This window comes from Oryx dammah, unplaced genomic scaffold (genome assembly GCF_014754425.2).
Source record: "Oryx dammah isolate SB20612 unplaced genomic scaffold, SCBI_Odam_1.1 HiC_scaffold_2, whole genome shotgun sequence".
Classification (NCBI taxonomy): Eukaryota; Metazoa; Chordata; class Mammalia; order Artiodactyla; family Bovidae; genus Oryx; species Oryx dammah.
In genome coordinates, this window is record NW_024070186.1 from 171,460,075 (window position 1) to 171,475,604 (window position 15,530).

At 49.3% G+C, this 15,530-nt stretch overlaps 1 protein-coding gene across 4 annotated transcripts in view; it reads left to right on the forward strand.

Moving 5' to 3' along the window:
• The window catches only part of ABCC1 (ATP binding cassette subfamily C member 1), a 153,614-nt gene that overhangs the window by 46,419 nt on the left and 91,665 nt on the right, over positions 1-15,530 (forward strand). For all 4 annotated transcript variants that reach the window (XM_040256946.1, XM_040256938.1, XM_040256955.1 and 1 more), the window contains exons 2-5: positions 968-1,144; positions 6,093-6,218; positions 8,826-8,963; positions 10,113-10,238. In XM_040256946.1, the coding sequence (XP_040112880.1) occupies positions 968-1,144; positions 6,093-6,218; positions 8,826-8,963; positions 10,113-10,238 (567 nt within the window). The remainder of the gene's footprint in view (positions 1-967; positions 1,145-6,092; positions 6,219-8,825; positions 8,964-10,112; positions 10,239-15,530) is intronic.

Here is a 15,530-nt window from a genome sequence, read left to right on the forward strand (position 1 = left end):
GCAGATATACCTGCTCTATTTATGCATGTGTTTATCTTTTTACCTATTTGGTGTTGTCTCTTATGAAATACAGGTGGCTTCTTAAAAAGATAAAAGTAAAATGGATTTGTTTCTCAGCCTGGATAGCTTTGTGGTTAAACGCAGGAACTCCAGAATCAAATTGTCTGAGTCTGAGTCAGGCTCCAGGTCTTACCAAATAACAGGGTAGGTACTGTGAGATACTGGGAAATCACTAAACCTCTCTGTACTGTAGTTTTCCCTTCTAAGAAAGAAGTGATAAAGTAATTATAGAATTAAAGGAGATAATACATACAAAGAACTTAGAATAGGGCCTAGAACACAGAACTGCAATTTGGGTATCATCTATGGCGGTGGTGCTATTGGTGGTCATGCTGCTGAGGACAGTGCTGATGCCAGTGACAAAGATGGTGGTGCTGATGGTGATGCTGATATCAGTGATAAAGATGGTGGTGCTGATGATGACTGCTGTAGTGATGCTGATGGTGCTGATGGAGTGATCATGATGTGATCACTGTCATGCGATCACTGATGCATTGATACAGTGATATGGGGATCATAGGGATGACAAAGAAGAAGAATATTAGAAAGCTCTTAATTCACAGGATTGTAAAGTAGGCATGATTTATGTGATTAAAGGATGACTCGATTTACAGGAGAATACCCTTTAGGATTCCTTTAAGTGGTGGTCTCCATCTTTTGTACAATAATGGAACCTGCCCATTGTTGTCTCAGGAACTTATCTGTGAGGTAAGGCGAGACATAACCTTCATTTGTCATTCTTTGTTTGAAGTCTTTCTGGCTACTGATCTTTCCAGTTTGCCTGTTCTGCCTGGGAGGGCATCATAGTTCTTAAACCCCACAGCAGGTAGCTTTGAACTCTATGCAGGACCCTGGTCCACACTCTTGGGGGCGTCCTGTTTACCTGCGCCTGTGTTTGTGTCCGCAGGAGTGGAATGTCACGTGGAACACCAGCAACCCCGACTTCACCAAGTGCTTTCAGAACACCGTCCTCGTGTGGGTGCCTTGCTTTTACCTCTGGGTCTGCTTCCCCTTCTACTTCCTCTATCTCTCCCACCATGACCGGGGCTACATTCAGATGACACATCTCAACAAAGCCAAGACTGTAAGTCTCGTGGGATTTCATTGTGATGTGTGTATTGGGGGGTGGAGTGTGTGCTTGGGGTAAGGAAGACTGCTTGTGAAAACTGACATGTTCCTTCTGCTTAATTGACCCTGAGCTGCCTTTTACTAGGACACAGAATAATAATGTGGTGAATAAAGCCTGGGGCTCTGAATTCAGATGTGGGTTCAGATGTTGGCATTGCCACTTATTAGCTATGTGACGTTGAGCAAATTTCTTTCTTCCTTCCAGTTTTATTGAGATATAATTGACAAACAGCACTGTATTAAGTATACAGCACAATGATTTGACTTACATAGGTCATGAAATGATTATCGCAGTAAATTTAATGAACATACACCACCTCATATAGATACAAAATTAAAGAAATGGGAAGAAATTTTTTTTTTTAAGAATTTTTTTTCCTTGAGCAAATTTTCTTAACTTCCCTGAGCCTCCGTTTCCCCATATTACAGTGGGGGTGATAGAATCTATCTCACAAGATCATATGGAGGTCTTCTTCCCTGACTCAAGGATGTCTTTTTAATTAAAAAAAAAAAAATTTTTTTTATATTGAAATAGTTTCAAACTGCAGAAAAGTTGCAAGGATGATATTAAGTACTCCCTCAGCCCTGAATACCCATTATTTATAGTCACTGATTTTTAACATTCTGCCACATTTAACATTTTAACATCTTCTTACTCTCTTTTGCTCTCTCCATATACACACAGTATTTATTTTTTTCTGAATTATTTGAGAAAAGCTAGCATCCACCATGCCTCTTTGCCCCTTCTTCAGTGTATCTTTTCTCAAAGCAAGGATATTCTGTTATGTAACAACAGCACAATTAAATGTAGGAAATTCAACATGGATGCAATACTTTAAAAGAAAAAAATAAAAACCACTATGTATATTCCCCTTTTGTCGCTTGTCCCAATTCTGTCCTTTCTGGCATCCCCTCCTCCTCCCCCCCAATTAAGGGTCATACACTGCACTTGGTCACACTGTTTCTTTATTTTTCTGTTATTTTGGAAGACCTTTTCACCGTTTTTTTTTTTTGTTTGTTTGTTTTTTATGATGCTGGCATATTTGGAGAACATGGGTCAGTTCCTCAACTTGGGCTCTTGGGACCATGTTTTCTCACGGTTTGATTCAGTAATGCCTGTCTGGCTGGAGAACTACAAAAGGGCCACGGGGTACTTCTCTGGGTTACATCTAAGGCCATGTGGTGTCCATCTGCCCCTCCTTGATGGGCTTGATTCTGGTCATCTGGTCAACGAGTCTGTTTCTCCACTATACAGGTGCTGGTATGCCCCTTGTAAGAATGTGCTTTCTGGGGGAGACACGTGAAGGGCATGTATATATCCTGTATATGTGTGTGTGTATGTGTGTGTTTGCATTCCACTTTCTCCTCTTACCATGTGTCTCGGTCCTTTCTTAAAGCCCCATTTCCCAAGATTGATTTCCATAAGCCCTTGGCAAACAGGTAAACTTGAATGATTTTACCGAAGCTGTCCCCTTGCCTGTGATACCATTGCTCAGACCACATTCCAAGCCCATCTCACCATGCTGTCTGCTCCCCTGTCTTCAGCTGGATCTGCTGTCTTCCTCTTAGACCTCTAGCAGCACTTTGTACTTTTCATGGAGAGCAACATCTCCCTTTAACATGTAAATCAGAGGACTTCCCTGGTGGTCCAGTGGCTAAGACTCCATGCTCCCAGAGCAGGGGGCCCTGAGCTCAATCCCCTGGGGGAACTAGATCCCGCATGCCACAACTAAGGCCAGGCACAGCCAAAGAAATAAAAATATTTTTTAAAAAACTGTAAGATTTTGTCTGTGCCTTGCTGAAAAACACTCTAGTAACTTCTCATCATAGGGAGTAAAACCTGGACGTCCGCTCAGTGGCCCAACTTGATCTGGCTCCAGGCTCCTCTTAAGCCACCTCCCGTCACACCCACGGCTCATGCCACAGCAGGCATGAACCTGCTGAACACATTTCTGCCTCAGGACCTTTGCACTTGCTGTACCCTCTGCCCGAATTGTTTTCTCCCTCAAGTAGTCACTGTTGGCTCTTCACCAGATGTCACCTGATGGGAGAGGCCTTCTCTGACCACCCTATCTTATCTGTTTTATTTCTTCTTCCTGATGGCTCAGACAGTAAAGAATCTGCCTCCAAGGCAGGAGACCCAGGTTCGATCCCTGGATTGGAAAGATCCCCTGGAGAAAGGCGTGGCTACCCACTCCAATATTCTTGTCTGGAGAATTCCATATACAGAGGAACCTGGGGGTGGGCGGCTACAGTCCATGGTTTCATAAAGAGTCAGGCGCCACTGAGTGACTAACACTCTCACTTTCCATGCACTCATTCCTTTCTAGCGTTCAGTTCAGTTCAGTCACTCAGTCGTGTCCGACTCTTTGTGACCCCATGAATTGCAGCACGCCAGGCCTCCCTGTCCATCATCAACTCCTGAAGTTCACTCAGACTCATGTCCATCAAGTCACTGATGCTATCCAGCCATCTCATCCTCTGTCATCCCCTTCTCCTCCTGCCCCCAATCCCTCCCAGCATCAGAGTTTTTTCCAATGAGCTCTTCGCATGAGGTGGCCAAAGTACTGGAGTTTCAGCTTTAGCATCATTCCTTCCGAAGAAATCCCAGGGCTGACCTCCTTCAGAATGGACTGGTTGGATCTCCTTGCAGTCCAAGGGACTCGCAAGAGTCTTCTCCAACACCACAGTTCAAAAGCATCAATTCTTCAGTGTTCAGCCTTCTTCACAGTCCAACTCTCACATCTATACATGACCACTGGAAAAACCATAGCCTTGACTAGATGGACCTTTGTTGGCAAAGTAATGTCTCTGCTTTTGAATATGCTATCGAGGTTGGTCATAACTTTTCTTCCAAGGAGTAAGCGTCTTTTAATTTCATGGCTGCAATCACCATCTGCAGTGATTTTGGAGCCCCCTAAAATAAAGTCTGACACTGTTTCCACTGTTTCCCCATCTATTTGCCATGAAGTGATGGAACTGGATGCCATGATCTTCGTTTTCTGAATGTTGAGCTTTAAGCCAACTTTTTCATTCTCCACTTTCACTTTCATCAAGAGGCTTTTGAGTTCCTCTTCACTTTCTCCCATAAAGGTGGTGTCATCTGCATATCTGAGGTTATTGATATTTCTCCCGGCAGTCTTGATTCCAGCTTGTGTTTCTTCCAGTCCAGCGTTTCTCATGATGTACTTTGCATATGCGTTAAATAAGCAGGGTGACAATATACAGCCTTGACGTACTCCTTTTCCTATTTGAAACCAGTCTGTTGTTCCATGTCTAGTTCTAACTTTTGCTTCCTGACCTGCATACAGATTTCTCAAGAGGCAGGTCAGGTGGTCTGGTATGCCCATCTCTTTCAGAATTTTCCACAGTTTATTGTGACCCACACAGTCAAAGGCTTTGGCATAGTGAATAAAGCAGAAATAGATGTTTTTCTGGAACTCTCTTGCTTTTTCGATGATCCAGCAGATGCTGGCAATTTGATCTCTGGTTCCTCTGCCTTTTCTAAAACCAGCTTGAACATCAGGAAGTTCATGGTTCACGTATTTCTGAAGCCTGTCTTGAAGAATTTTGAGCATTGCTTTACTAGCATGTGAGATGAGTGCAGTTGTGCGGTAGTTTGAGCATTCTCTGGCATTGCGTTTCTTTGGGATTAGAATGAAAACTGACGTTTTCCAGTCCTGTGGCCACTGCTGAGTTTTCCAAATTTGCTGGCATCTTGAGTGCAGCACTTTCACAGCATCATCTTTCGGGATTTGAAACAGCTCAACGGGAATTCCATCACCTCCACTAGCTTTGTTGGTAGTGATGCTTTCTAAGGCCCACTTGACTTCACATTCCAGGATGTCTGGCTCTGAGTGAGTGATCACACCATTGCGATTATCTTGGTCATGAAGGTCTTTTTTATACAGTTCTTCTGTGTATTCTTGCCACCTCTTCTTAATATCTTCTGCTTCTGTTAGGTCCATACCATTTCTGTCCTTTATCGAGCCCATCTTTTCATGAAATGTTCCCTTGGTATCTCGAATTTTCTTGAAGAGATCTCTAGTCTTTCCCACTCTGTTGTTTCCTCTATTTCTTTGCATTGATCGCTGGGGAAAGCTTTCTTTTTTCTCCTTGGTATTCTTTGGAACTCTGCATTCAGATGCTTATATCTTTCCTTTTCTCCTTTGTTTTCGCCTCTCTTTTCACAGCTCTTTGTAAGGCCTCCCCAGACAGCATTTTGCTTTTTTGCATTTCTTTTCCATGGGAATGGTCTTGATCCCTGTCTCCCGTACAATGTCACGAACCTCATTCCATAGTTCATCAGGCACTCTATCTATCAGATCTAGGCCCTTAAATCTATTTCTCACTTCCACTGTATAATCATAAGGGATTTGATTTAGGTCATACCTGAATGGCGTTATACTGTGTATTTCTAGCGCTGTACTGTGTATTTTTTGGTTTGTCTCTTGCCTGTTCCATCCACTGGAATCACAGCTCCGTGAAAGCAGTGACTTCTGTCTGTTTTATTCATCATTCTATCCTTCACGTCTGTGGCCCATAGTAGACCCCCAGTAAATTTTAGTTGGCTTAATATTGTTGGATGAATGGCCATCGTGTGAGGGCCCCCATGTAGGCCATGGATGTCGATAAGTCAGGGACTGGAGTCTTCAGGTGCTGGGGAGAATAGTGACAGAGTCATGGCGGGGGTGCAGAGGAGACACAGACAGCATGGGGCGGCATGGATACTGGCTCACCCTGCCTAGGACTGGACTGGATCCCAGAGGATGTATGCTGTGTCTGAAGACCACAGGTGATGGTTTAGGGGGTAACCCGTTCCTCCGAGGCTGAGCTTTTTGCAGGGGTGCTGGGAGCAGTTCCAGGGCTGTCCATTGTAAGACGTGCATGCACTTCTCTTCCAGGCCTTGGGATTTTTGCTATGGATCGTCTGCTGGGCAGACCTCTTCTACTCTTTCTGGGAAAGAAGTATGGGCAAGCTACTGGCCCCAGTGTTTCTGGTCAGCCCAACCCTCTTGGGCATCACCATGGTAAGTAGTGGCTGCCATTTGGAAATGAGAAGATCTTACAGTAGAAATATGGCTGTCTTGGGTGAATTTGATTTGGTCTTGTTGGGAGGAGGGAGGAAAGGATGATGGAACTAAGGTGTAAAGAATGAGCGGGATGTTAAAGCTGAAGGGGCTAGAGATAGGGAGGATCCAGTGGAGAGACCAGCACGTGCAAATGTCCTGGGGTCAGAGCGGGGGCGATGGAGAGTTGGCCTGTGTGGCTGGGGCAGAGGCAGCGAGGAGGGGCTCAAGGGAGCTGGAAGGGCAGGGGCCCGACTCTGAAGGACCTTGAGCTTCAGGGTGAGTGGGTTTTGTCTTGTTTTTCAGTCCCAGAATTGGGTTCCAAACCTTTTCTGTGCCACACACCCCTTTCTTCTTTGCCAGTCAGGTCTCAGAATAATGTTCTTAAAATCATAAAACACATAGGCTTGTGGAGGAAACCAGTCATACACACATATGTATATGTATGAAGATCTTAATGAGGTCCGTTTATGTTTTTACTTGAGGTTTATTTTGCATAGGGTAAAATTCACTTTTTTCCTTGAGCAGTTGATGAGTTTTGATAAACCGATACTGTCAGGTAAGCACCATGCACACAATGGAGATTCACGGCAACACAACAATTCATAGCCCCTGAAAGCTCCCTCATGCTGCCCCTGCCCTCCGCAACTCCCCCACTCCCACTATGTTTTCTGCCCCTGTGACTTTGCCTTTTCCAGAAAATCATGTGCATGGAACCATGCAAGCTAGAGCAGTTGGAGTCTGACTTCTCAGCCTCTGCTGTTCCAGAGACCTGTATTTTATTTTATTTTTTTCCACAGTTGCTCAGTGTGTTTGATTGTATGGACTGGTTGGATTCTTCAGTTGCAGGACATTTGGGCTGGGAAACCAGTTATCTTTAATCACAGTTTGCAAAAGGGGAAACAGCAAAAACATATGGGCTTCTTTATCCACCAGCAGGTGTGATACCTCCTTAATTTCCAGACAGCAACCCAGCGTCCATGGTAGTTGGAGGAGAGGCCTTTCGCTTTTTGTTTTTGGGTATGACTTCTAGTGGTGACAGAGCCCCGGGCACTGCTGATGCCATTGCGCTTTGTTGCTTTCAGTTGTCATTGGTGGTTCTGATGAGGGAAAGCAAAGCTATGATTGTTTCCCGTCCGAGTTTATGGACCCCCTGGCTTCTATCCAGAGCCTCATGGACCCTGGGTTAAAACCCCTCAACCTAAAGTGAAAGGTGTGGCGTGGCAGGCTGTGCTTATTTAAGAGCTGAGCATGGTGAGAATGGGTTGTGAGCAGAAGTGGAAGCTGGGAGGCCAGTAGGGGCCCAGGGGCACCTGGGCCAGGGGGATGGAGGCTGAGACCAGAGTGAGCGGTGGGTGAACTGAGGTTGGCCTTGGTGGCAGAGCCAGGCGCGTTGCTGATGGTGAGATGCAGGGAGGGAGGGAGACGAGGGGACCGGGGAGGACAGGTGAGAACAGACATCCAGGTTTCTGGCAGCTAGGGGCTGAGGGCAGTGCCCTGGGTTCCCATAGCTCCTTGGGAATCGGGTTCATGACTGACCAGCATTGGGGTCTGCCTTCAGAGGGCTGTCTGCGGAAGGGTGGGGGCATTTCCTTCTTTCAAGGAAAAGTGGTTTCATTGTTCTTTCTCCTTGATCACTGCTGCTGCTGCTAAGTCGCTTCAGTCATGTCCGACTCTGTGCGACCCCACAGATGGCAGCCAACCAGGCTCCCCCGTCCCTGGGATTCTCCAGGCAGGAACACTGGAGTGGGTCACTGAGTCAGGTGTAAAACGGAAGTCATAGCTCAGAGTACCAGGAAATGAATCTCCCCACCACTGTCATTCTAATGAAGTTCCCTGAAGACATCTATGTATCTGTCTGTAGCAGGTTAAGTAAGTTTCCTGATCTGCAAACTGGGGCTGAAAACAGGTTGCACTGAGTCAGTGCAGGTGAGTGCATCCTAGGAGGCGGAGGAAAGAGAGGCTCAGTAAAGGAGAGCGGTTACCACTGCTGCCCGAGGTAGACGAGCCCACTGCATCAGGCTGGACTTCCTTCTCTAGATCAGGGGGTGGCGCGCAGCCTGTTTTTGTAAATAAAATTTTATTGGCAGGTGACCATATCCACTCTTCCCTGTCCCATATGAGGCTGGTTTCATGCTACAGTGCAGATTGGAGTGGTTGTGAAAGAAACTCCATGGCCCACAAATCCTAAGATATTTACTCTCTGGTCTTTTAAGAAATCTGCCAATTTCTGTGATAAACTGAGCTCCCCGCCCGTGCCACCCCTCACCGCCCCCAACTTTTCCATCCCATCCTGGATCTTGTTAAATTCTCATGGCTTTCGAGATGAATACTGTTGTCACCCCCGTTTTGCAGATGAGGCAGCAGAGGCTCAGAGAGGTTTGGTGACATGCCCAAGGTCACCCAGCGAGGCGAGAGCAGAGCTGGGACTGAAGCCAGGCCATTCTGCTACCACTGTCCTGGGGGCAGCCCTCCTCCAGGCCCTGTATCTGCCAGGCCCCAGACTGGGGAGGCCGTGGGGACCCGACCTTCTCCTGACAACTCTTGTTGCGTGCTTCTCTCTTCCAGCTGCTTGCTACCTTTTTAATTCAGATCGAGAGAAGGAGGGGAGTCCAGTCCTCAGGGATCATGCTCACTTTCTGGCTTATAGCCCTACTGTGTGCCCTTGCCATCCTGAGATCCAAAATCATGACTGCCTTAAAAGAGGTAAGTGTGACTTCGTTCCATGTCTTCCTTTGGCAGCGCCCAGGAGATGCCTGTTCCTTCTGACTCGTGTGGAAACCATGCATTTCCTTGGGAACCACAGAATGGCTACCACGTGGGTCTGGCTTCTTCCCTGGGGATTTCCCTCCCCCCCGATGCAACCTTTGTTCTCGAAGCTTCTTTCCTCCAAGCCCCATTTGTCTGTGTCTCTGTCAGGGGCAGGAGCAGCAGGCAGATGTGCACCATGCTTTGAGCCTCTGTCAGTGGTGACAGCCGAGCAGGTCGGCTCTCCATGTGTTTTGTCTGGAATGTAGCCGCGTGGGGAGTGGTGTTTGCAGGGTGACTGCCCCTGGGGGGCCCTGGACTGGTTCCTACGTTGCGTTGGTGCCACTCCAGCTGGGAAGTGGCCCTTGTTGCTGCTCCTAGGAGTTGTGAAGAGCGGGTCATTTCAGACTGTCCCGCTGTTCCCTGCCACCTGCGGGCTAATCGGAAGCTGGCATTAGGCAAAGCGAGCAGGAGTGACCAAACGTTTATTGAGCACCTGCAGTGTACATTTCAGGCGGTCTTTAATAGTGATGGTGGCTGCCATTTGTTGAGTTCGTGTTTTCAGAGTGCTAGGCCGGGGACTGAGTCTTTTTTGTGAATAATCTCACTGCCATCTCACAGTTACCCTGGCAGGGTGTCTCAGCCTCAGCAGGGATTGGTGTTTGGGGCCCGAGTCTTCCTTTTGTTTTTGGGGAGGGCTGTCCTGTGCTTTGCAGGATGTTTAGGGGCCATGCCAGTAGCCCTCCCACCCCTGAACAGAAATGTCTCCAGAAACTGCCAGATGTTCACTGGAAGGCAAAGTTGCCCGTCCTGTTGAGAACCCCTGATCTGTTTGTAGGTGGGGAAACTGAGGCACAGAGAGGTTAAGTAAGCTGATCAAGCCCCATGGCCAGTGTGAGCTGAGCCAGGCCTTGAAGGTAGGTCTGATCCACTCCCAAGCCTGGGGCTCCTCCCCATGTCAGCTGCCCTGACCAGGCAGGGTGGACCACACCATGATGTAAACACCTGTCTTCTGTTATCTTGAAGGGGAGATAACCTGGAAGATAACCCGGCTCCTGCAGCTGCTTCTAGAAAGTGATCTTTTCTCCTCCTTCCCCTCCTGTACAGGATGCCCAAGTTGATGTCTTTCGCGACGTCACCTTCTACATTTACTTTAGCCTCGTGCTGATCCAGCTCGTGTTGTCCTGCTTCTCTGACCGCTCGCCCCTGTTCTCTGAAACCATCAACGACCCCGTAAGTGTGATCGCAGATGAGCACAGAGACACGCATGTGTGCATGTGGGTGTGTGCAGAAGACACAGTATAGCTCACATTGATATGAGCCAGTACCGTCCATCTGGGAACTCATCCTGTCTTCCCCAAACACTTGGCCATAGGTAACGTCTTCCTCCCCGCTTTACCAATGGAAAAACCAAGCCGCAGACGTGGCTGGAGGGTACTTAAGGAGGCTATCCCATTCATAGTTGTAAACAGCTGTGTCTTCCAGCCCATTTGGTGGTCGTAGTGGTTTTAGACAGTACGAATGAACGTTTAAATATCAGGAAATTCCACAGGCCTTCTTAACTGTCCAGGTTTTCTAGAAAAGTGTTCTGGCGGCATCAGTGCCGTTATTCCGCATGTGAGCGGTCGGCCGGCGCTGAGGCACGTGGCCCTGGTTTCCTGCCGCAGTCCTCACTGCTCCCTGGTGTGTTAGACAGTCTTGCTCCTCTCACCTGCATATGTGCCTGGCCCCTGGAGGATTTGAGTTTGAGACCCTTGGTCTCCTGCATCAGTTTGAGGAAAATCCTGCTTGTGCAGAAGTGTATCTGTGGGCAGGGTGGGGGTGGCCCCTCTTCTGTTGGTAGGAGGAAAGGGAACGTGGCTGTTTATCACCCTGGTCCTTCTCCTTTCTTCCTCCCCACTTCCCTCCATCCTATTTTCCTTCCTCCTCCCCTGTACTCCCTTCTTCCATCCAGGCTGAGTGCCAGGCTCTGATCTGGGCACAGGGCTGTAGCAGTGAATAAAGCAGAATTCTTGCCACTTAGAGCTCATGTTTTCATGGGCCGGGGCACAAACAGAAACCCAGGACCCAAGTATCCTACCAGTTAGGTGGTGGTTAAAGCTGTGAAGAAAAACGCAAAGAAAGGAGGGGGAGATGATGGTTGGGGGTTGTGTGTGGTTTTGATAAAAGCAATCAGGGAAGCCCACCTCACCCCATCCCCCCAGGAAACCTCACTGGAGCAGAGACCTGAAGGAGCGAGAGAGCCAGGCAGGCAGGTACCCAGGGGGAGAGGTTTCAGGCAGAAGGGTGGCCAGTGCGAAGGCCCTGGGGCAGGGCTGCCGTGAATGTCGCCATCACAGCAGGAAAGGCCAGAGCAGCTGGAGCCGCAAGAGGCAGGAGGAGGCTGGGGATGGCCTCCGAGAGGTGGGACAGTCACTCCTGGGCCGGGTGAACTGTTTGGATTTTGTTCCAAGAGGGATGGGGAGCCTTTGGAGCAATCATCTGATGCTTTGTTCATGGTTAGTCAGCTGCTAATGGGTGAAATTGCAGTAGGAGCAGTTTTCGGCTGTGGTTCTGTGGGGTTTGACCTGGACCTCAGCAAAAGGCTGTGGCTGCTTTTATGGGTGATGAAAGGACCTGGGAGGGTGGGCATCAGCTCAGAGGAAGCAGTGATGCTCCAATGTGAGCTTTAGAAACCAGGGAGCATGTCCCATCCTAGGAGAGGCCCTGTTCTGCCATCTCCCTGCTCTAGGAGGAGCTGGATTGGAGAAATTAGCAAAGTGTGTGTGTGTGTGTGTGTGTGTTCATGTGTGTGTTTATGCACATAGATGTGTATGTGTGATGTATGTACATGTATGCATGTGGATGTGTGTGAATCTGTGCATTTGTGTGTTTTTGTGGGTTTGTGTGTGTGTGTGTTGTGTACATATAAAGTTCACAAGGGCAGCAGCCATGTGTGGGCACCAGGGGATCTAGCCCCTCCCTGGCACAGAGGAGGGGCTCAGATGTCTCCGGCTCTCACGTCTGCTGTTGATCGGTGTTGGCGTGCACGAGTGTGGGTAGATAATCAGGCTCTTCTGTGGAGCTGGTTATCACAAGGAACAAGTCACAGCCCCCTGAAGGGCTGCAGGCCCTGGGGTGCTCGGGGGGTAAACTGAGCCCGTGGGAGGCAGACAGGCCCACTTGTGGATCTTCCAATTCTTCAGGTTTGCTGTGGACTGTTGCTGATGCTTTATGGGGAATTACTGATTTCTGGTCCCCTCTGGGATCCAGATAAAATTCCCTTCCCTTCTCTCCTGGGTGTGTGCGCTCTGGGGTGACTCACAGAGCTGACTTCCTCCTCCCATTGAACTTCCTGCAGTTCCAGGGTGTGGGGCCTGGCCTGCCACCCTGGGGACTTAGAGCCTCAGTCTGATGGTGGAGGCAGTGTGGTAACAGGAGGAGAGACTCGTTTTGGAGGCAGGCAGACCCTGGGCTTAATTTCACCTGTGTCCCTTTATCCCTTGAGTAGATATTTCTTAGGCTTGGTTCTGGGACACAGCAGTGTGTGAAAAGATGTCGTCAGTGCCCTGCTGGGCCCATTTGTTAGCCTAACACACCCACCCTGAATTTAGTGGCACAGGATCGCAACAGCCCTTCGTTAGGATGTTTCACAGGCCTGGGCATTGACTGGGCTCAGCTGTGTGGTTCTCACCGAGGGTCTCTTCTGCAGTTGCGGTTGGATAGCGGCTGGAAGGCTTCCAGGCTCACAGGTCTTGTGGTTAGTGCTGGCCTCTGGCCTCTGGCCCCACGTGGTCTCCTCCCAGCTGCCTGGGCTTCCTCGCAGCTTGGCAGCTGGTCTGTAACAGTGTGTATTCCGAGAGTGAACTCTAGACATGGGACTGGCCAGGTCTCATTGTAGGACCAGTATGTGAGATGGCAGGTGATGCCTGGCTGCCTTTGAAAAATACTGTCTACCTCTTTCCCCCGAGGAAGCTTACCATCCTATTAGGCAGACCAGCCAACCACAATTGAGATGAAGACTGAGGATCAAGTTATGTGACTTTTGGATTTGACTTTGAGCGAGTCCCTCCTCCTTTCAGGACCTTAGCGTCCCATCCTTGGAAACGGGTTGAGGCTCAGTTTGATGCCAGCTGCCCCCCACCACCCCCCACGCCGATCCACCCCCACCCCGATCCACTCCCACCCCAGAGCCGAGGCCTGTGACTGGGAGGAGGACATGTCAGGTGACACCTCTGCCGTCCCCTTGTCACTCTCCGGGCTGGCATCATGGTGGAGCTGGGAAGATGGTACCGGTCCAGCCCCGGTCCCTGTCCCGTTCTCCAAGCAGCCGTTGCAAGTCGCCTGTCCTCAGCGAGAGTGGTCAGCCAAGCCCAGGGTCAGGTGGGGCTGGCGGTGCCGTCCTGCTCTCCCTGCTGAGTCACCGAGCGCCGTCCTCCCCAGCTGGCCCTGTGCCCGGTGTGTGACTCAGAGCCGTGTCCTGGCCCTGCTTCCCGGCGGGGCTGTTCCCCTCCATGTGCAGGCCTAGGGCCCAGGCCTTGGGGGCTTTCTGACGCTCCTGCCTGTCCCCAGCATCGGATCCTTTGATCTTCTGGCCCTGAGGCTACCGCTTAGGGCGTGGGGTCAGGGTTGCCATCAGCAGTTGGGGGCATCAGGAGCAAATGTGGCAGGTTGTGGACCGCCTCCATTCCCCCACCCCGCCCCACCGCCAACACTTCTCACAGTGGGGGTCCTCGGACCGGCAGCATCAGCAGCACCCCCAGATGCACATTTGAAATGCAGAGTCTCAGGCCTGCTGAGTCCTGCTGAGTCGGGGTCTCATTTTCACAAGATCCCCGGCTGGTTCATGGTGGAAAAGCACCAGGTTAGCACATTCTTAAAAATTACTCAGCTCATTTGGTGGAAGAGTATTTTTAGTTCTGTTTCATAAATATGAAATATTGTACACGGAGCGTTTCAAACCTGCAGAAAAGTTGGAAGACGCAGTGAGTACTTGCCATCTACCTGCCAGCTAGATTGCTAAAAGTTAACATTTTGCTAAACTTGTTTTTATCACGTATCTGTCTAGCCAGCCAGCCGGCTAAGATTTTTGGTATTTAAAACTGACCTTGAAATAACATCAGTATCCTTCATCCACACATTTAACCACGCGAATCATTAGCCAGAACTCAATATCTCTTTATGGTTCTATTTTGGGTTTTTTTTTTTTTTTTCTTCCTTCAAGTAAATTTACATAGTGACATTCCTGAATCTTAAGTTACCCATTTGATGAGTTCTGACAAATGATAACTCAAACTCCTGGAGCCCCAGGAAGTCCCCTCCTGTTCCTTCATACCAACCCTACCCCTTGCAGCCCAGAGGCCACTGCTGGGCGTAGACTGTTAATGAGAGCATGGAAAACTCCATTTGTAATTCCTTTCTCTACCGTTTAGTACTTCATTGTTCCAGGGGCTCTGCTGGGCTCTGAGTACCTAGAAATGAACAGACCTTGACCACCCCAAAGGAGAGATGGAGGAGGAGGCAGAGGGCCAATAAGCCAGTGCTGTGGGATGGACGGAGGCTTCCCAGGCAGGGAAGTGCTGGGGGCTGTGGAGGAGCAAGGAGCCAGTGGTCCTGAAGTCAGCCCGGGGCCCCAGGGCCGGCATCCAGATGAGGGGATGCCTCTGGCCAGTAGGGTTGAAGGCTGGAGGATGGATGGGAAGGTTCTCCCGCTGGTGGAAGCAGCATGTCCACAGGCCCAGCGGTGTGATGGAATCTGTGGGTGTTTGGGAACTGCATGGCCTTGTGCTTGGCTAAGTTAGGGGAGCCAGGGAGCTGAGCGTGAAAGATCAAGGGTAGAATTGAGTTTCACCATATGGACTTGGAATTATAATCTGAGGGAAAGTTTCTCAGCTGGAGGTGAGTGACACACTCAGGTTGGAAGATCCCTCTTCTTTTGGACGATCCCTCTGGCTGAAAGGAGGGTGCAGGAGGCTGGTGGCACCTAGGAAACCATTACCGGAGCCCAGGCAGATTGAGAGGAACGCTGTCCCAAAGAGCAACCCTGTTCAAAAGCCGCAGAAAGAAGAAGGACAAGTTCCTGGGGAAAGCACATGTGGTGTGTGTGTGCCACAGTAGAAGAAACCGTGGTCCTGAGCCTGGAGGAGATTTGCATAGCTGAGAAGCAGCAGAACGAACCAAGAACACCAGTGTTACACACTGTATCACCAGATTTCTTACTGTCAGACGTTTGGGTGGTTCTAATCAATAATAATAATAGCAGCCTTGGGTTAATAAAATTAACTTATTTAATCCTCACTGCAACCCAGCCTTGAGGTGGAACTATGAATCTCCCCCTATTTTACAGATGGGAACGCTGAGGTTCAGGGTGGTATTGTGGCACCTAAGTTCATAGGGCTGGATCGGGGGGTGAGCCCTTCACACCTGAGCGGGCATCAGCATCACCTGGAGGGCTTGTTACAACTCAGATCATTGCTGGGTCCCCCCTGCCCCCAAGAGCTTCTGAGTCAGTCGGTCTGGGTGGAGCCCAAGGCTTTCTGTTTCTGA